The 21,687-nt window shown below is 46.3% G+C and overlaps 1 protein-coding gene across 12 annotated transcripts in view; it reads left to right on the forward strand.

Moving 5' to 3' along the window:
* ADGRB2 (adhesion G protein-coupled receptor B2) overlaps nt 1–21,687 on the forward strand; it is a 1,170,899-nt gene that overhangs the window by 769,948 nt on the left and 379,264 nt on the right. For all 12 annotated transcript variants that reach the window (XM_069622503.1, XM_069622504.1, XM_069622505.1 and 9 more), the window contains 3 exons: nt 11,980–12,088; nt 19,339–19,485; nt 19,756–19,831. In XM_069622503.1, coding sequence (XP_069478604.1) covers nt 11,980–12,088; nt 19,339–19,485; nt 19,756–19,831 — 332 coding nt within the window. The remainder of the gene's footprint in view (nt 1–11,979; nt 12,089–19,338; nt 19,486–19,755; nt 19,832–21,687) is intronic.

Genomic DNA, 21,687 nt, shown 5'->3' on the forward strand with positions numbered 1-21,687 from the left:
ACGCCAAACCACTTCCTTGCTCGTGGCTCCACATGGGAGGGCTTGACAAACTCCCTAGTCCATCTTCTGTTTTTATGTTGGTGTTGGTAGTGGCCCTTAGTGGAGAACTAGAATGCTCACACCTACCTCGGGTAGTGATCTTCATAGTTCTGCATCTCCTCCTCATCCCAGTCTTTGTGATGTAAGTCATACTTGGGAAGTCTGGGCTTTTCTTCGTCTCAGTGGATTTTATGTTACGGGCCCTACACAGGTACATGGGGTAGTTGGCTATATTACGAGGGCGTACCATAGGTGTAGCTATAGGAGGGGTAATTGGGAGGGGATCATGCTGAGTAGGGCCGAAACACAGTGTCGACATGTTCTGTGAATTTATTTGAGAGAGTGGTTCTCCCTGATTGTGACACTGTAAGGGAGTCGACTTCTAGCCACCAATGAGCTTCTCAGTAACGGAGGAAGAAGATTTAGCAGCTTCTCCAAGTTACGACTAGAAAACATTAGTCCAGATGCATTCATTGGGCCGGGGGTGGGGCTCCTTTATTGTCTTTCCCATATGTGTGTTTTGCACTGCTCGTTCTAAAGTGTGCACAACATTCTTCTGAATGCACATTGCACTTTTTGGCTACTTACCTCACACACGTAAAGGTTGATAAATGAGTGTTGGTTTTCTATTTTTCTTTTTTAATGTATTTGTGTCTAAAGAAAGTGTTTTGAGTTTAAAAAAAAAAAGGAAAACCCTGATTTTCGTATATTTGTAGAGTGTGAACATAGGATTAAGTCTGCATTAAATCGTTTTGTTTGGGACCTTGTGTATTGGTGCCAGTACAGGACAAGGTTACCTGCTTCCTTTGTTTTGGATATAAAACTTACGGCTCATTATGAGTGTGGCGGTCCGTAAATAAGTGTTCTGGTAGCAACGTACCAGCACCCTTTCTGGACCGCCACACTCCTGACGCTGCGGGTGCGGACCGTTACGCCCGGAAGGTCTGTTCAGCCAGGCGTAACAGCACCTGCCCGCAGAGTTTTCACGGAAGCACTGACACCGTTAGCAACGGTGTTGATGTTCTGTGTCACCATTCCCATCCACGGGAATGGTGACTAATATTTTCTGGCACCTGAATTCCCGATCCGCCAGGACTTGTAATGTCCCGGTGGCACCGGGAAGTAAGGTGCTGGATTCGGTGTTACAAGGACGGCGCCAAGCCGCTAGTAGCACCGCCGGGTTACCGCCGTCCTCAAAATGAGGCCCCTAATGTTACAGTGCTTAGAAACTGAAAAAATCCAAGAAGGAGTGCTAAATAAAAACACTGCATTAGGATGCTGTAGCAGTCTCTTGCTGTTACTCTTTCTTATTTAGCGCCTCTACGGCACGGCTAGGCCATAAAAACTTAAGTCAATTCCACAGTTCTGTGAAGTAATGGTCTTTTTCTCACAATTAATTCCTTTCTTCCTAAAGAAGTATCTGGTTGCTAGGTTATGTAAGCTCGAGATTGAACATTTTGAGTATTGTGTTGTAATAATGTGGTGAGGGGTAAATCAATGGCATTGATCTAAAATGTGTTTGGCAGCAAAATTGTCCAAGACTGGAGGTTTGTACATAGATTCTGTAATTGGACTTTTCTCTCTGATGGCTGAAAGAACAGGGTTTTTCAGTTGAGGTAGATGTTTTTGTTTTGTAGCCATCGGGTAGCTTTGTTGAGTGATTTTCTCCAGACTGTTGACTTTCAAGTTAATCTTAAACTACAGGATATATACCCAAAAACTTGAAATGAAACACTACAGTGAAATTAAATGACACTAAAGATGTGTTTAAGATTAAAGTGAAGGAAACTTTAGCCTTCATAAGTCAATGTTGTACATAACATAATTGGCATTATTTTGCACAGTGTGTGTATATATATATATATATATATATATATATATATATATATATATATATATATATATATACACATATATATATATTGTCAGACGATGCTTTCAGGTACATGTGAGAAACATGTCTGGTTTTAGTATTAACATTGGTTTATATGTAATAATTGAATGGCATTTTGTGATAAACATTTTTTTAATGCATTTATTATAACAAAGATGGAAATATGTTTTTATGATATGAACACTGACCTATCGCGCTCTTCTTTACTATCTGAGTCTTGAATATGAAATATCGAATACAAGCTCTGTTCCGTGAGACATGAACCATTGCAGTTTTTCCACAGGATATATGGGCCATCACAGGATATACTACTGGGGGGCTGCCCCCACTGCACCTCTGTTTTGCAGAATGGCCCTTTGGCACCACCATTAAAATACTTCAACGAGTATTGAACGCTTTGCTTATTGATTCGATGTGACGGCTCAGTTACAGCGAGCCGTCCATGGCGCAATCTGTTAGTATATACGTCCCTTCTTACTCTGCCTTCCACTGCAGAAGGTACTGCTGTGAAATGTGTTTTAGGCTTTGGATCGGAGCGGCTTTGGATCGGAGTGGCTTTGGATCGCAGCAGCTTTGGAGTTGGGTGGCTTTGGAGCTGGGTGGCTTTGGAGCTGGGTGGCTTTGGAGCTGGGTGGCGTTCCTTCCAGCGAGGGGACCCTGCAGAGACCCTCTTCCTCACCACGTATCGAGGCGAAGGTTGTGCATATGGATATGGCCTCTAGGATGCTGAGCATTTGAAAATCTCTCCAAGCCAAAGTGGCAGGCCGGTTCTAAAGAAGCTCATTGTTAGTCGTGGATTTGTATAAAATATGTGCCAAAGATAAACTGGTTAGCCAATGTACATGAATCTTGGGAAATGCACCTGCTGGAGCGCTTCATTAGAGGGAAGTGATTTTTCCTTTAAGTAGGTGCGTCTTCTGCTCATTTGCACTTATCTGAATTAATTGGTGCACACTTCCTACTCCAGCCCTAAGGTTGAGTTTGGATGAAGAGACTGTCATAACCTTTGGAATGGTCTCTCCTCCGCAATGACAAAAACTCCCAATCATCTCGCTTTTAGAAGAGCGCTTAAGACCACTCTCTTATAGCTCTTATTCCATGTGTCTCTGTTAATTGCTCAGTCCTCCTTCTGCAGCACCATGATGCCTTCGGGCGACTGTGCGCTTTATAAGTGCAGATAACATAACATAACATAACATTCACCCTACCTCCCCATCATGGATATCTTCATCCTATGCATGGGGGATAGTCCCGACATAAACACTTCTCCATGAGAAGGGCCCCCACCCCCCCCTGCATTCCCCAAAGGACTGGGTAGTGTCTTCAACTTTCAGCCCCAAGTTAGGGCACAGGGCTTTGCAAGAAGGCCTCGGCTCGGCAAAGCAAGGAAACGTATGTTCTCATGGAGGTGTGGCTCGGCTACTAAAGGAACATGCATCTCTATTTTGCATTCTGATACATAGCTTCTCTGCCCCTTCTCAGCTGACTTTACTCACTACTGAATCTGCCCCCTCCTTGTCCTCCCTCTCTACTCCGTCCTCCTTGACAAGGCACTTAACTTTTCCGCCCAGACACTGTATGGCTCTCAATGAGAAACCAATATCGATTTAAATGTCTTCCTTTGTTGAAACCCTGGCATGGGCTTCCCACCCTACTTTGCCAATACTGCCTTGTGCTGTGCATCCCTGATCATCGTTTGCTCTACGTCACTCCCAACTCGATCCATGCCCCATCCTCCGCGTGCTCTGCTTCGCTTCTGCTCCTACTCACTTGTGCTCCTACTCACTTCTTGCCCCACTGCATTGGAGCTCCCTCCCCTCACATCAAATGTTCCTTTACTATACCCTTTACTATCCTCTCAACCTCCACCTCCTAAGCATAGCACGCATGCACCCTCCATCTTAACCTGATTACTCCCCCTCCCTGACCATCCTAATCCCATAGCACTGTACATTCTAATCTGTATGTAGACAGTCCTCTTTGAATGTCTGGACTGGCCCCGGTCTCTCATTCACAGACTCCTCATGGCCCACTGGCGATTTAATATCTCTTTCCCAAAGACGTATGTCGACTGCCATGTCGATGGTTGCTTGCTTCTGTAAGTGTTTCTTGGTAAAACACCATTTAACCTAAAAAAAAGTACATGCCAGTAAGATAGCTCAATGAGTTCAACACTCAGTTGAAAGATCTGTGCGTTTCCTGCGCCCATGTTTATAGAGATCATGGACTTGAACCAGCATAAGATCGACCATGACAGCACTTAGAAGAGGCAGGAACCTTGCATGAATGACTCTGTGCAGTCATGATATTATTCATTATCATTATTTTAATTTTTTTTATAATTTCTGTTTCCCCATGCCTGTCCTTTGCCGAAGCTCACCTCCCTCTCCTTCCACTAGGATCAGAAATCTTTGGGTCATCTTCGACTCCTCTCTCTGCTTTACTTGTCACATCTTCGACCTTGCCAACAAGGCCCACTTTCAACTTCACCCCCTTCGAGGCATTCTCCCTTTCCACACGTTCCCCCAGAAGCTCAACGTCACTAGAGCTCTGGTCCTCTCCAGGCTGGATTACTGTAACAGCCTCTTCCTCACCCTGCCTCTTTCTTCACTCCGTCGTCTACAACTAATCGGGAATAGAGCTGCAAGACTTATCCTTGGTCTCAAGCCCTGGGACCGTATCTCTCCAGCTCTAAAATCCCAGTTGTTGCAAAGATCAAATTAAAGACTCTTTGCATCATCCATAAGGCTGTCTGGGTCCTGGGAGCACATGCTACTGCAGCTCTCTCTTACTAAATACTCTCCTTCCAGATCCATTTGATCCTCTGGCTCCCACACTCTGCTGATCAAACGTTTCTCTGAGCAGAGGGCTGGAGGCAGATCTCTCTCCTCAGCTGGCTCCCTCCTATGGAACAGTCTCCCTCTCGCTCTCCATCTTGAACCGGACCCCTCAAGTTTCGCAAACATCTTAAGACCTTTCTCTTCTCCTCCTCCTTCCCTCTCCCCCTCCGTGCTAACCTTCCCCTCTGTCGCTGAGATTTGCGGCCAGGTCCCCCAATAGTCCAATTGGATCCTGGCCTGCTGCCAAATTGCCACCAGGACCACCCCATTCGTTCTGCCCTCTGGGCCCACACCCGCCTGTCGGGTGGTTCTGCCCAGTCACCACCAGCTCCTCCCCTGCACGGCCTCTGGGCCCACACCCGCCTTTGGGTGGGTTGTGTCCACCCTGCACTTACCTGCTGCCCCACTCAACAGAAACCTCTTGTACTTCCCCCTATGGGAACCCCAGTAGCACTTATCCCCCCCTCACTGCACTTGTACGCTCTGGATGTCACTAGACCTAGTAGGGCTGCTGTTTATTTTATTATTTATTCATTGGGCCTCATTACAGGTTGGGCAGTCCGGAATTAACAGTGGCGGTAAACCCACCGCCACTGTTTATTACGGACTGCCCCATCCCGACTCCTGCAGGCGGGAGGTGATGTTCCCGCCAGGTCTGACCTGGCGGGTTTAACACCTCCCGCCTGCAGGCGGACGTGGAAACACCAGCACCATCACGAGATGCTGCCGGTGTTTCCACTTCCCCATTCCCATTGAGTCCTACTCAATGGGAATGGGGATTTACCGAATTCCGCCTCCGGAATTCCCGGGACACCATGGTCGTAATGCCCTGGTATTTCCGGGAGTCACGGAGGCGGAATGGTAATACGAGTCCAGCGGTAACTAGGCGGTTTTACCACCTCGGTTACCGCCAGACTCGTAATGAGGCCCATTGTCTTTCGTGTGTTTATTCACTCCCTTGTTCCCTTCCCTTTTGCCTTGTGGCGCTTTGAAACACTGTCTTCTTGTACAATAACCAAAAAAACAAAATTAAAAATGAATAAATAGTTCATTGGGATTATAATAAAATTAAGGAGGATAAGCCAAGGTTCCCAACTGGCTGACTCGGGTTTCCATAAATTGCCCTGATCACTGCTTTTTGCTCAAGCAGGGAACTGTAAAGTTGGGGTGTTGTTTGTTGGGGAGCTACAATAGAAACTTTGAGAGATGGAAGCAATGTGTTGGTAGCTTTGATAATGGGCTATGCGTCAAGCTGCCTCTTCACATTTTAGGAGTGCCTTAGCGTACAGACGCCATTGTAGAAATGTGTGGGGCATCCACTTGTACTGAACAGGGCTTCAGCATTAAAGATAAATCCAATTGTCTGAGCCACCTTTGTAGGAAAGGTTGGTTTGTTTAAAGGTGTTTGGTCAGACTAAAGGACGAGGAAAAAAAACCACAGGTGTCAAAAGCCGAACCGCAGTCCTGGCAGCATTTACATTTCTCTTGTTGCATCTAGTTCTGTGGGTGCGGGGAGAAGGGGTTTTGGCCATTTTTTCATTTACTGGCTCAACTGTTATGTTATGTTATGTTACAACACTTACTGTAGCGCCAAAGCCCTCGGGCATCTAAGCGCTCCTTCACAAGCAGAAAAGAGATTCAGTGAAGTTGAGCCGAAGTTTAGTTAAAGAGTGTCGTTTTCAGCAACTTTCGGAAGGCCAGAAGGTTGCTTTGTTCTCAGGCCCAGCGGTAGATTGTTCCATGCCTTAGACGCGAGCCCTGGGAAAGAACGTCCATTTCCACGAGCTCTCTTAGTCCTTATCGCCTGTAGAAGGCAGGAGGAGGTGGAGCGAAGATTTTTTGTCGGTTGAGATATATTAATTTTGTCCCTTAAATAGGACGGGGCTGTCCCATATATACATTTATGGCACAAGGTCAGCATTTTAAAGGAGATCCTGGCCGATATTGGAAGCCAATGTAGTTCCTTTCTGGCGGAAGAAGTAGGTTTGTGCCTTTTCAGGCCATAAATTATTTGCACCGAGATGTTTTGAATTTTCTGCAGTCTTGAAACATCTGCTATACTGGCACCCCCCAGTAACGCATTACAGTAGTCCAGCCGTGGCAGAATAACTGGCCTTACTAGCTTAGCTCGATTTCCTTTGGAAATGAGTGGAGCAACTTGTCTCAGGACACGCAGATGATATTGAGTATTTTTCTCAATGGCATCTACTTGTGCTCCTGCATCCAGTGAGGCCTCCAGATATGCGCCTAGGGTTTTTACCTTATCAGCTACTGTGATAGGGGTGTCCTCAACCAGGAAATTAGAAAACGCAGGTGTTAATGCTTCTCTCGATTTTTTTGACCCATAAATCATGAGTTTCGTTTTCCCGGCGTTGAGGCACAACCTATTGGTTGTCATCCAATTCTTTATCACTTTGTAGATTTCATTAAGTTTAGTTTGATCTTCCTGGTGATCTCCCGACAATTCCATAGACAACTGGAAATCGTCTGCATAACTGGAAAACTACCAGATCCTGCCTAGGCTTTCCTGTGGATCAGTGCATTCTAGAGGTACAGTTGGTCATTCCTGATGCTATTGGGCAGTGGGCATGCATTGAGCAGGATCGGCCTGAGGGTGAGCCCTGTGTCCCCAGAATGTGATGAAGAGGTTGGATAGATAGGTGGACAGTCATAAGTAGTGGGTGAAGGGCACTACAAAAAAGAAGCATTGCAATACTGCCAGTGCCACTCCCAAACCTCCACAAAAGTGCTCAAGTAGAACCTCTTACTAGATGTTAAGTAGAACCTCTTGCTAGATGGTAAGTAGTGGTGAACATTTCCTCTCTGATATTTATACAAGTGGTATCAGTACTTTGTCTGGGATCCAACTGCGATCGGGAGTCGAAAGGGAGAGCATTCTCTTGCAGGCTGGAAGAGAAGTACACAGTCTAATTTCCTTATCTTTGACTCCACAGGAAATGTCAAAGATGTGGCCACTGTCTCAGCTGTGCCTTTCTTCATGAGCCCAGTAGTATGATATGATATGATAGGTTATTTATAACGCACTTAATACACAGAGGTTTCTAAGCGCGGACCTGGGGATGGAACCTGTGTTGCTCCATGTCTTCTTGCTTCCAAGGCGAGCACGTTGCTCCTGAGCTATCCCCCCGAGATGGGCATCTGTGAACCTCTGTTGTACATCCCGTGCTCTGAAGGATATGTTTACCAGTTTCATAAGGTGGGGTAAAGACCTTATAGCTGCAACTGTCCAGGTGATACTTGCATAGATTTTATGACTGTATTCACTCCAGCCTCTGAGATGGGGATGAACCCCTTAATGGCTCCAGAGCTGTTAAGACAGTGCAGAGGTCTGCAACCTATGGATCTCCAGATGATTTAGACAACCACTCCCATGACCCCACACCATTGGCTATGCTGACTGGTGCTGATGGGAGTTGTGGTTCAAAACATCTGGTGAACCAAAGGTTCTGAGCGTTTCTGAGCAGAGTTAATCTTGTTCTGGAAGAGAGTCATTGAGTTATTGCCCTCTTGCTGATTTGGGGCATGTTGAGGTTAGGGATGTAACGGTATAACGGTATACCGTTAAAGATACCGTGAACCACTTAATTGAACAATAATAACCGTCACATTGTTTATACCGTTATACCGTTCATACCGTTAAGTGTGCTTTTCAATCTGATTTGGAAAGGCTGCAGTAAGTAATTGCTGCGCAGCCTTGGTCTTGCACTGTTGGATGTGCCGTCTGCCAAGTAGTTTCAGTTGGAGCAGTTTTTAATGCCTTTCCATAAACCACACGTGCCTTACACAAAATCAATATGTTAACAATAGGAAGAATACATGCAGTGCCAAGAAGGAAAAGGGTTTACTTTGGGGTGGTGGCTTTGGGGTTTATATATTTATAATTGATAATGTTTTCTAAACATATGACAATGGGGGATTTCCCTGGTTCTATCATTGAATTTACATATAATAAGTCACACTGTGAAATTCACTAATCTCTGTGGTTATTCCCTGCTGCCATACCAAAGGGTAAGATTTCCGTGATTACTGAACACCTTTTGGCCCGCAAGTAAACTAAGCGTATACTACCCTCAGCCTCCATTGATCCGTGGCATGCAGGTTATCAATATGGCAACATGTTCATCTTCACCAGTAGCCAGTGGGGAAGCAAAAAGCCTAAATGACCACTTAAGAAAAGCTATTCAGTTTGCTTTGCCAGTTGCAGCAGGGCTCTCCCCCCCCCCCCCTCCTCTCCACACGTGCGTTTGGTGGAAGCAAGGCATTTCAGTGGAAAGTATGTTGAAAAGCCCAATTCTGGCCCTGGGTGCCTGGTTTTGTTTGTGATGATACATCTGTCAATTTATGACCTTTTAGAAAATATTTGTTAAGATCAGTTAACTCCACCTGCTATACCACGATAACCATGATATACCGTCATTTGGCAAGAAGGTTATCGTACCGTCATAAAACGGATACCGTGACACCCCTAGTTGAGGTATTATTCTGGCCAGTCTACCAACTCTGGGAAAATTGAATGAGCTTCCTATGAGCAGTTATCATTGATGCAAGAATAGAGTGTGTTTTTGTCTGGGAGTTGTGCCTGCTTGAAGCAATGGTTGTGGCAGCTCGTTATTTAAATTTGTTTCTGCAACATTTCAAGACTCTTCCATTTCTTTTCAGGGATTTAATGGCGTGGCTGAACTAGATGCAGTTATTTTGTATCCTTTTAGCATATTTACCAACCCTGCTAATAGCAGGGACAGGTTTCGGTCAGTGAGCTGTCCTCATGGATGTTGGCGATAGATATTGCTTCGGAGATGGTATCAAAATTGATGTTCTTAAGACTACCGGAAATATAAAGGGTTTGAACCAGAGTGAACAGGATGACCAGGAAATCTATTATTTTCTTCTAAAAAACATTTAATTTGTGTAATACATAAGAATCTATACGTATTTAAAACAATTCATCACATTTAAACAATTTCTAATAATCAATAACATTACTTGTTAACTTCTGACCCAAAACGTGTATGGATGAGTTTGCTTTGGGTCAGAAGTTAACAAGTAATGTTATTGATTATTAGAAATTGTTTAAATAAGATGAATTGTTTTAAATACGTATAGATTCTTATGTATTACACAAATTAAATGGTTTTTTAGAAGAAAATAATAGATTTCCTTGTCATCCTGTTCACTCTGGTTCAACCCCTTTGTATTTCATGTAGAATTTACGCGACGAACCAGAGGGACTAACGGGTAACCCCTTATAATTTTGTACACTTAAGACTACCGGACCATGTTGTACAGTTGGAAGATATCAAAGGTCATTGGCCTCTGCAGATGTCATGCATTATCTTGACGATGACAAGTCAGCACCTGATCAAGAACAAGGGGCCTTTCATTACGACCCTGGTGGTACAGTATGGACGGTGCCATACCGGCACCGTCCATACCGTACCACCTTATTCCGAGTTTCCCTCGCGGGTTCCTGACAGCCTGCCAGGTCTTGCCTGGTGGGCTCTGCGACACCCGCAAGCAGAACTCGTGATTTCACCGGCACTGTTATAAACGGTGTCGGTGCAACCATGCTCCCGACCCCCATTGTGTCCTATGGGGCAGAATGGGGATCGGGATTCCGTCATTATCGCCTCCCGCGAATGGGCAATTACCGGCCCCTTCATCCAGTAATGGGCCGGTTATTGCCCAATAGTGGGAGGCGGTGCCGGCAGCGAGTATGGCGGTAGCCGTGCCTGCCATACAGGCACAGCTACCGCCATGCTCGTAATGAGGCCCAAGGTCTTGTTCAGTGATTGAGTGCTTGAAGGTTTGCGGCAGCAGGAAGTAAGGCCTATGGGCCATGTCATGGGTGGGATTATCAAGTAATTCAGTGTAATCCAAGTTTCCGATGTCTGCAACTATGTCTTGGACAACGTATCCAGTGGTTCGTCAATCCAGATGTTGAAGTAACCCGTCAGTCACACAGAGTTAGTTGGCTTGAAGGCACCTTGCTCAAAAGGTCAAACAGGAAATATTTTTGTCATTCATAGAAGAGTAAGGTTCCCACAAACGAGGTGGACAAATTGTTATTTCAGCGCAGTCACGTATGAATGGTGGTCATATTGCCTTGTTGGCAAATGGAGAGAGTGAAGATGGAGACATTGTAGAACCATGTCTCCAACAGTGTCGCCACCCAAAGAGAATGTTCAGTGAAAGGCTTGGATGTTGGTGACTTTGCAGCTGGATCTGGCTTTTTGTAGAAAACCTGGTGAGCTTGCTAAGAGAAACTGCTAGAGAAACTGGTCAGCGATGGTCAGGAGAAGTAGTAGGAGGTCGAGATGGGCCTGGAAGTGTGTGTTTGGCAATTGTGACATCGTGGGACGGGGAGGATCTTACTAGTGCAGCCTCTCTAACTTCCAGCAACTCCAGTTGACTGGATTGACTCTGGGTTTCATGGTGAAGTAGGGCTGCCACCCCCAGAGAGTGCAGAGAGTGGTGCATGTGTTCACATGTGCTTGAGGGACCCTGTGGCCAGATCTATGACATGCGCTCTAAACCATTAGAGACGGAAAACTCAACTTTTTCACCCAGAGGCATTGCCGCAAAAAGATAAAGGAGCCCGGCAACGTGGTAGTGCACATCATTATCAGAGATGTACCGGGGAACAGTCGGTGGATGTTCCTCGCCCCACACTAGCCCAGCAATGTTACGCGACAGATCAATTTCAGGCACATCCCACTGACAAGGGTTTCCTTCACGTCTGCAACACGCATTTCACTTGCCTACCTTAGGGCTGGATGCGGCAGGTGATGCGATGGGGCGATGCATGCTGTGGGCCTTATGATATGGGTGATGCTCTGCTGCGGGTCATGCACTGGAGATGAGGAGTTCATGCATCAAGTAGACTTCAGTAGAATATTTGAGCTTTGTGAATGTGGTTGAAGGCCCACAGGTCTCCAGCCACCTTTGGTTCCTCAGCTTGCCATCATCATGGATGGCTAAGTTGCTTGTCGAATGGTTTTTGGTTGCAGGGAAAGTAGAGCCCTGTTTTCCCTGGTTTTCACTGGGGATGTCTTCAAGAGGCCTATTGGAGGAATTATCTGGAATGCCTCTATCCATGCTGGGTCTACCATGTGGAGTGAAATGGGAACAACCTGCCATGTTGAAAGGTGTGTGCTCTTCATTGCCTCTCCTCTTCTCCTGTTCCAGGTTGCTCCAGGTTCCGTGCTGCTGATGAAGGTTGTTGAAGATTTCATCCACTTGGTTGGAGATGCGCTGAAAGCCTTCCAGAGCTCTCTCATTGTGACCGACAATCTTGGTAGGTTTCATGGTGGGAGCGATGAGGAGGTGGTTAGATGTGACCTTAGACTTGGGCGGCTGCTGTACCATGTTGTAATACCTATTTCTGTAGCAGACATCACGCAATGTATCCATTTTATGTGATAAATCAATAACACCGCAGAATATCAGACACACCAGACTAATAACTGGAGTTCCCCAGAACAGGTGGGCCTTCAAAAGCCACCTGAGAGGGAGCTATTATGAAATCTTCTCTACATGGAAGAGTTTAATACACAAAAGACTCTAGTTATCCTTTGACATGAAACAACATCTGGGCTTTGTGGCAGACCTGAAGAAGGACTCGGACAATTAAAGTTAATTATCAAAGGTTTTATTGAAATAAGAACCAAAATGCCTAGCTAGCCCCATCGCTATGAGGGAAGATCCCTACCTACAAAAAATAAAAGCTACGGGTGTACTTTGAAGTCCAAAATAAAGTTCTCTGGTCGGAATCCTATGCAACTAACTGGCCCTACCACTTCAGAAAGAAAGTCTAACTAAAAGGGAAGTGGGAGGCTTTGCACAATAGCCTCACCGGGGCGTCTGTCTGGCCCAATTTATATTGTTTATTTATTTTATTGAGAATTTCTTAGGCGCTAACACAACAGAATTGTGTTTCAAAGCGCCACAAGGCTAAATGGGAAGGGAACAGGGGAGAGAAACAACATTGGCAAAACAGTAAATATGCAGTCGTGGTCCGACTAGGCCTTGTGGTATTCGCACGTGCCGGTGCACTAAAGTGAAGGAGATAGTGATGGGTGGGGGGGGGGTCAAGGAATGGATAATTGCTGGTGGGGGGCACAGGAGGGAAGTGCCAAGAGGAGCCAAGGAGGAGGCCTCAGACTAAGTGCTAGTGCGGGCGACTCCCAAGGGTGGGATGAATAGCCGCCAAACAGGGGCCCGCAGGGGCAGTGGAGTGGGGGGAAGGTGCTGGGATCGACTGTGTACGAGGGTCTGTTATCCTGTGAGATTCATCAAGGCCAGGCCACCAATCTCACCGGCAGTGGGGTGGTTAGCAGGGAAAGTGAAGAGGTAGGGAAAAGCAGAGCAGTTTCTGGAATTTAAGGAGGTCTGGCTCAAGTCTGAGAGGGGCATAGAGGCTGCCCCAAAGGGAGGCACCAGCTGTGTTGACTGTGTTCGGGGATTCAAAACTTCCTTTTTTAGCTCCACAGAATATTCTTCCCAGCCTTTGTATTAAGTCAGGGTTTAATTTTCTCCTGTTAACAAAGAAACTGTCTTTTGTTGTAAACCTTTCCATTCCTTCTGCATTCCAGGAAGCCAAACAGAAAAACACGTCCTCCTTTGAGTTGTTGGGTCCTCTCGAAAGTTATGTGATCCCTGTGTATGTTATTTTCTTGTATCCAAGTTGTTTCAGATAGGGCGGCTGGTCAAAGTATCTTATCAAAGTTCTATACCTTCTTCTGCTAGCTCAGCCTTAATTCAAAGTGCCCATCTTTTCTTTCTCAATCCCCCTGTATTAGGGTGTTTGCACACTGTATTTTCTCAGGATCCCGCAATCTTGATAACTTTCCCAGCTCTTATTCACAATGTTTGTATCTTTCACTCCCCCTTTCATAGGGTATTTTCAAACTCTGGTTTCTCAGGCTACCGTAACCTGGATAGCTTTCTCAGCCTTTCTTCACAGTATTGAAAACTCTTTCAATCCCCCTCTCATAGGGTATTTGCACGCTCTGGTTTCCCAGGTATGTTCTTGCTGGGTTTCTCTAGCTCCCGCAACTCGGACGGCTTTCAAAGCCTTCACTGAATGTCTGTCGGATTTCTCAGTCTCCTGTAACCTCGTCCGCTCTCATAGCCTTCACTCAATGTCTCTGTCGTGTTCCTCAGGCTTCCGTAACATCATTGGTGCTCCCAGTTGCTACTTGGCTTGGTAGCTACTGTCCGATGTGTGAGGAGCTCGGGCGTCTGGGCTCCCTCCGGTGGTTTGGTCTCTGTGTTAGTTACAGGCCTGACGGCCCACCACAGCTTCTTGATGGTCGTGCCACCATATGAGATGATGGTGTCTCCGGCTCTGCCTCTCCTCCGACCTCAGCTTTCCTGTTGGGTAGAACGCCAACCCAGAGGCATTCTGCTAACGCTTTGCTTGCCCTCCTTACTACCCCAAGCTATGCAGTCCAGCGTAGCTCCGCCCCTAAAGGACGTCAGTTCTGCAGAGGCTCCCCTTTGTGTAGCACTCCTACTGCCGTCTTTCTTTTCTTTACAATCCGTGAGCTTCTTATACACGTCTCAGAAATACACAGAACGGTGTCCTTCTTCACTGGCTATGGCGATCAGGCTGTGTTCAGCATTGCCTGAAGCTAACAGGATGAAAGTAGGATAGCTGGGTGCTGTAATCAAAGATTTTGAGGAAATGTCATTATTCAATAAATCCAATGCATTTCCTGAAGTCATAGAAATAGAAGACATGTCACTGTTCAGTGAATTCAAAACAGAAGTAACAGCAGTCTTTTTAGTTCCAATGTAGGCAGATAGTGTGTTCCAGGAAGGGAGTTCCCTATCGTAATGGGAATCACTCTCAGTGAGGTCGCACTTGCCCAGACCCTTAGGGAGGGTTTCGTGGAGAGGGCTTACCTCCCTAGCCTGAAAGGGGGTGGCTCCTTCTGGGGAGAAGAAGAAATACCCTGGATTCTTCACAGCATGTGAACACGCAATGCCAGGAAGTCTGCAGTAATTGCTTGAATGCGAGGCATCTTTCTACAAGTGTTCCATGGATTCACCCACTTTTACTCTCAGCCTGAGAATCCTCAGCGGACAGGGGGAGTTCAGGGCTGGTGGTGGTGTGTGTCTCGGAGAGAAGCTAAGCCACTCCGGAGAGAGGGAGTGACTTCTTCAGATTCCTAGCAACACATTTTGTGCTAGGACGTCCACCACTGTTGCTTTTTGTTGGAGATAAAAAAGGACAGTTTTCCAGCTACATTGTCTACAAATAACCCAGTGAAACCTTTCTCCTACTAAGTTGTAGACTTTATGTTAAAGAGTCTTGGAAGGTCCTGACTATTCCTAAAGGGGCCCTTTTGGCCCGGCCAAGTGGTAATTGTCAGCCTTCTACCGTTCGTGTCTGATCCCACTGGCTTGCCAGATTCTGTAGAGGGAGACAATTCATTTACGAGGGTCTTTACTGCAACTCTGAATGCCTCCTCTTATATATTTGCAGCCTTCAGGGACTTCTGATCTTGCTCACCTGCACTGGTTCCAGACAAAACAGTACCGAGGCCTGTAGCATTCTATGCATAGGAACTATTTCTGCACTGTTCATTTCTTCAAGTTCCATCTTTATGTGAAGGTGTTCTGTCATTACTTTAGTAGAAGACTCTGTACTAGGGCCTCATTGTCCTGATCCAATCACTGCTAAGGTCATTAATGTTGCCATAATGCAACCTCAAACTTTGAAGGCATGCAGTGACCAAGCAAATGCAAAATGAAGCTTCAAGCAGTTACCTCATCCTTAAACCCTGAATCTGTTCCCCCTTGATCTGAGCGAGTACCCCCAGCCAATGGCACATTTCCACAACCTGATGCTTGCAAACGCATGTAGGAAACTGGTACACACTTTCCTGGCTCTTAAGTTGAAGGGACCTTTTAACCACATGACGTTTTCCAAAGTGTTCTAACTAACTAAACTCTGTGGGCCTCATTACGAGTTTGGAGGCAGCCATGCCCCGGTACCGGGTTCCTTGAATGGGAAATTACCGGGCCATTCCAACCTTGGAGGACCCGGTAGTTCCTCATTCAAAAAAAAACTATCCACATTCCCATTTGAGCACCCATAGGGCTCAATGGGAATGGGGAGGGAGTTAATAACAGGCCCGTTATTAATGGGCCCGTTATTAGCTCCCTGGTCCACTTGCGGGACCCGCAAAGAACGTCTGGTCTGACCAGAAGTCCAGAGCGGGTCCTGCAAGGGAACCTCGTAATAGGACGGAATGAATTTACCGGCACCGGTACCATTATCGGTGCTGTTAGACCCATTCCGCCCACCTCGTAATGAGGCCCTGTAAATTCATTATGTTGGACAGTTTTTCTGGAAGCTGAAAGATGATGGGTGGCAGTGCTTAAGCCAACGCTTCCATTGTGGAGTTCCCCTGGGTAGTGTTAAGCTCCATTCTTTGGTACTGCAGACATCCATGTTACATTAATGTCCTTTTAGACCGTGCCAAGTCGCCACTGTTGTAGTTTCAGAGCACATACGCCAACCTCACTGTGCCCTAGCTGCCAAGCTGTCACCTCTGCACGTGAGTACCACCTTACTGGGCCTCATCTGGGGGGATGCTAGTTGATTGCCTGAGCACAGGTAGCTTACGTTATTGGGATTAATAGCGCACACTGGTGCCATCTGCATGGTCTCCAGTCCCACTTCGGCACACGCCTCTCACTGAGGACGACTCACTTATAGTAGACATGAATTCTTGTTAGGGAGAATTCTCAGAAATGTGCTAATTCCCTTCACCTTAGAGACCCCCAGCAACTTTGCTGGATTTTTAGGACTTGATTTTTTTACCTGGAAAGAGTGTGAGCCGTTTTTCCCACTCTTTCATGTGTTTTGATGTGTGTTTTACACTTGTGTTCTTTGATAATGGGGTTTTAGATAACTCCATAGGCATCATCGTTTCATGTGTGCTACACAGCACCCTCAGTGCAGTGACACAGGGATGTCGTTTAGACTTTCATAAGGTTTAAATACCTTCTCTGGGATCAACTCCTGTTTCCCAGAAAATGTAAAGTGAAATTGACTTTACTAGTCTTTCCAAATTCCTAGACCCAGCACAGACCATCTTACAATGGAGTGCTGGAGAGGTTACTTAGTATCCCCTGTGTCTAAACACTCATGAATCTGTCAAATGCTAGCCTTTCCTATTGAAAAGGCTGGTAGCAGTGGTTTTACAACAAACTACCATGATTTTTCCCGAACACCGGTAGCTAAAAATCACGGGATCCATGTTTTTCAAGATGGTGCCTTAAGCCCCTTTGTTTAAACAGGTCCCGGTCTTCTTTTTTCGCCATTTCTTTTTGGAAAGGTCCTTCTAGTGTTTGTCTCTGCGCGCCAAACCAGGTTTGGTCCCTTTCTTCATGTGCCTTTGGTGGGCTTCAGGACTGATGTCCGCCCTTGGCGTCAGAGTTTCTGGGTTGGGCAGGAAGTGAGGAACCCCAAAACTCCCTGTGCTTAGTCTCCTAGGAGACCCAAATGCACTCTGGCGTGATTGGCTGGCTGACTCTCCAGCAAGGACAGCCACCCTGCTGGGTGAGTGACAGCTAGGCTGGAATGAAAGTGGGAAAACTGTTTAAAAGGCGAGTCTCGTGGACTGGAAGGCAGAGTCGACCACTGGAACGAAAGAACCGAAGAGGAGCTGGAAGAGGACGGCTGTTGCAACCACTGCACCGTTTGTTTGCCCGGTGAAACCCTGCTGCAGGTCTGAATTGCCAAACTCCATTCGACACAGAAGCTGCTTCGAGGACGGCTTCTTTCTTTGAGTTGGTGGGACCACTCGACTCATAAAACACCTGGATACCATTCTCAAGGCTGGTTAGGTTTAACCAGGGAGAGGGACACCAGTTTGTGTTCTTGAATCTACAGCTACTGGAAATGAAGTGACTCCATTTTGTTTGCTTTCTTCAACGATCCCGTGCAGTGTAGGAGTCCCCCAACGTCCTCTCTCTTGTCCCCAAGACTGAGGCTCAGGAACAGCGAGATCTGCAAGAACTGCCCGGAACCACGACTTCAGCAACATTTGTTTCTTCATACAAAGGTACTGTGCCAACCTGATTGAGAGAACACCACTCTTGCGGTGAAAGTTCGTGAAACTTTCCCAACTCGCAGGCCTAATCAGCTTGTGATCCCACAAATGATTTTTTTGCCTGAACTACTTCTGAGAACTTTTGCAAAGATTTTACCTTTTGATACCAGAACTGCTCTTTCCTATCCAGAACACTAGCCCATTGACTTTGGCCTGGTCTATTGACTTGAATTGAACTCTTCTGGTGAACTGAAACTATTTGCACTGTTTAATAAGTATATGTGATCTATTCTACTTACGTCCCTTTTGCTCACTGCTAAGTAACTGATGCCATTTGGCTCCTTGTTCAGGGGAGCTCAAACTGTCTCAAAAGCTTAGACTTTTGTATTGTAGTGTATTGGTATATAATATTAAGTTGCCTCCTTCTAGTGAAATGTTTTCTAAATGATTGTGTAATAAATTAATGTGTGTTTTACCAAGAAACCTTGAGTACAAGTGTATACTTGAACCACTGTGATTGAAAGTCCTCTGTAACTATTTGTACAGCTCACATTCACTCTTGAGATAAGCCTGGTTGCTAAACTCGCTACCAACAATCTGTGTGGTACAGACTTATACCAAAGGTTGGTCTTGTCTACACCTCTGTCTGACAAAGCCTTAAGCCAGCTCTTCCAAACCATTGATTCATATCAAGTTCACTTGCTTTTAGTTGGTCAATGGCATTCCTGGGGTAACCCAGCCATATGCCAATTACACCTGACTGGGCATCTTTGGTGAAATGCTTTATCTTAGACATGATGCTGGGTGACAAAGAAACCAGAGAAGTCACAACAATTGCGCATGGAGAGACTTTGGTGCCTTATGACAATCACAATTAAAACCCCTCCCCCCACCATCTTGTGGCGCAAACACACACATTCAAATCTGTTCTGTTTTCAAGCCGGGAAGACTTGTTGCAAGTACTGTAAAACATCCCAACTTTATGATGCAGGAGCGACTGGCACTGGTCATGCCAACATGTAGAACTCGCCGATGCCCTGGGCTTGCATCAGAGAGTTCTTCATGTTGGCATGACCAGTGCCAGTCGCTCCTCCATCGTGTGGTTTTATGGCTGCAGGACACTGTACCTGAAGACAATTGAGGTAGAATAAGCAGAACTAGGAAACGAGTAGCCTGTCGGCATGCAGCCCTATAGGACCCACCCCCTATGTGCATGCCGGCTCCCTACACCTCGCTCCCGCCGCACACCTATGCCCTGTGCTTGTCATATGCACCCTTTAAGCGCACATGAGCTCTCTGATTCAATATGCATCCGCACACCACACACACCCTGTGCAATACTGACCTATGGGGACCACCTCACAGAGGTCAGGGCATTGCCTAAAATTGTGAATCAGGGAATGGGCCTTAGTTGGACACTGTTGGGTCACTTGGAATCTACTGTTAACCGCTCCTTACCTACTCCTTTTCTCTCAAGTAATCAGCATTCAGAGAGAGCCGGTGTCAGCTGTGTCGAGTGATATCAACTTCCCAATGAAAGGGCGCCGAGGTATGAACGACTGGGCGCGCAACTCTGAGGACAAGATCTTCATCCCCAAGGAGGTGCTCACCCTCTCCTCCACAGGTAGGAGGACCATGCCCACCTTCCTCTCACACTCCGCTTCTTCCAGCTCAGTCTCCTTCGTACTCCCTTCCTGCTTTCATGCCACCTGTCAGTTTCTGCCCTCTCACTTGCTGAGTGAGGCAGCGCTTTTCCCCTTTTCAGAGTTGCTACCTGTCTACTCTCTGCCTCTCCAGGACTCCCCCTGCCTCTCATTCAGGCAGCATATGCAGATGTAAGCTTGCTTTCCTTTTCTTTCTCTCACCTTTTCTTCTTTTCCTTCCCTCTCTGTAGAGTTGGACGAATCTGCCTACTTTGTGATTGGTGCCATCCTGTATCGCACACTTGGACTGATCCTACCTCCTCCTAAGTGAGTGCGCGTGCATACTTTGTCATGAGGCATTAGATAATACTCCGATCGCCTCTTCGTGGAGTGTTTGTGGGCAGCTCCTGCCACCTAGGGGCATAATATTGGCCCTCGCAGCCACTGCAGCATAGGCTGACGTGCCCACTACTCAAGGGTGCTGGGTTGGCCAACAGCCGGCATATGTACCTGGGTGGCAGGAGTTTTGTAGGACTCTCGTCGTGTTTTTTTTCAGGTAACTAGCCCATTTTGAGTCATGCCACAGTCTTCAGCTCCACACAGATGAGTGCTTCTGCACACCACAGCGCCAGCCGGGCAGGTGAGCGCTTCTACCAGTTCTATGCGAAAATGTCCCCAGGAAAATGTCATCATGTGAAAAAGCAGTCAGCAAAAAAATGTATTTAAAAAAATGTAGTCATTCAGTAGAGGCAAGCAATGCAAAGCGTAAAAATGTTGCTAGTAATACGGTCGCCAACAACGTTTTTTTTAAATACACAAAAGAACAAGACAGTAACGCTAATAATGACCCAAACCTTTCGTAAAACCTCCACATTCCCCCTAAACCCATTCCTAAACCTCGCCCTAACTCTATTTACTACCCTGAACTCTTACAGAACACTATCCCTTCAGTAAGCGAAGCATTTTATTTGCATGTTACTCGATACAAAATCAATGGAAAGTGAACAGTGAACCCAACTCCAACCCCATCACCAGCTCTCCACAAATTCCATAGCGCTTGCCCTGACCGAAACCCCTGCTGAAATACTAACCTTACCCTAACTGCAACTCTAACACTTAGGCTAATGCCTACTTTGCTCTAACCACTAGGTTTATCCTACCCGCATTCAATGCCAACATCACCAGCCCTCCCCAACTTCCCTATCTCTTTCATTGATACTTAAAAATGTGACCCCCGCAAAAACCAACAGAAGAAGCAAAATATCTGAGCGGGCACCCTAACAACAAAGCACCATCAATGGCACCACTCCACTGGCCGCAGACCTGGCTTTCCACACCCATTAGTATATAGCAAGGACTACGACAACAATTGGGTCGTGCTGCTCACGTAAACTCTCTGCCCGCTTACACCAGACTACGCCTCAGCACCTCTGACAGCAGAATGAGGCGCCGACCTGCGACAAATGTGGGCACGCTGAACACATAGTAAGGCTCTAGCACTGACGCCACCCCTACTCCTCTCAGCACCCATCCACATGCCTGACCTCACGGGTTGCTTCTGCACCGCATCCCGTCCAGCCCTGTTAAGCCTTCTTTGGCCAAACGCACACTCACATCCTAATCGTACTCCATGACTCCAACACTCTGGACTTCAGTCCTCCGAGGGCGTTCCCACTAACAGCGCATTGAGACTATAATAAGGGAAACATTGGCGCTATACAAATAACCAATACAATACAATACACCACAATACTTACCCAAAGCGTTACTGTATTAGCCCAAGCCTTAGCACAACCACTACCCTAACACATAATCTACTGTAACAACTGACCAAACCCCAACATCACCAGCCCTGCAGCAAATACCCTGATATGATATATCATGTATAACCCGCCTATACACACGTGTTTCTAGACCCTAACTCTTAACCTAATTCTAACCAAACTGTTTGCTCTAACCCTAACCGCTATTCTAACCCTAAGCCAGGAATCACAAGCACCCAAAATCATCCTTAACCCTAACATTTACACTAACAGCACAACAATTTTGGCTTCTTTTCAGCTGCATTTTTTGACTACATTTTGCTTGGCAACTTTTTCACTGCAGAGGTATTTTCATCACAACATTTTCACTGACTACATTTTTGCTGGCAAAGTTTTCACTGGAGACCCTCTATGGTGCAA

This window comes from Ambystoma mexicanum, chromosome 11, assembly GCF_040938575.1.
Source record: "Ambystoma mexicanum isolate Mex_15411 chromosome 11, UKY_AmexF1_1, whole genome shotgun sequence".
Lineage (NCBI taxonomy): Eukaryota > Metazoa > Chordata > Amphibia > Caudata > Ambystomatidae > Ambystoma > Ambystoma mexicanum.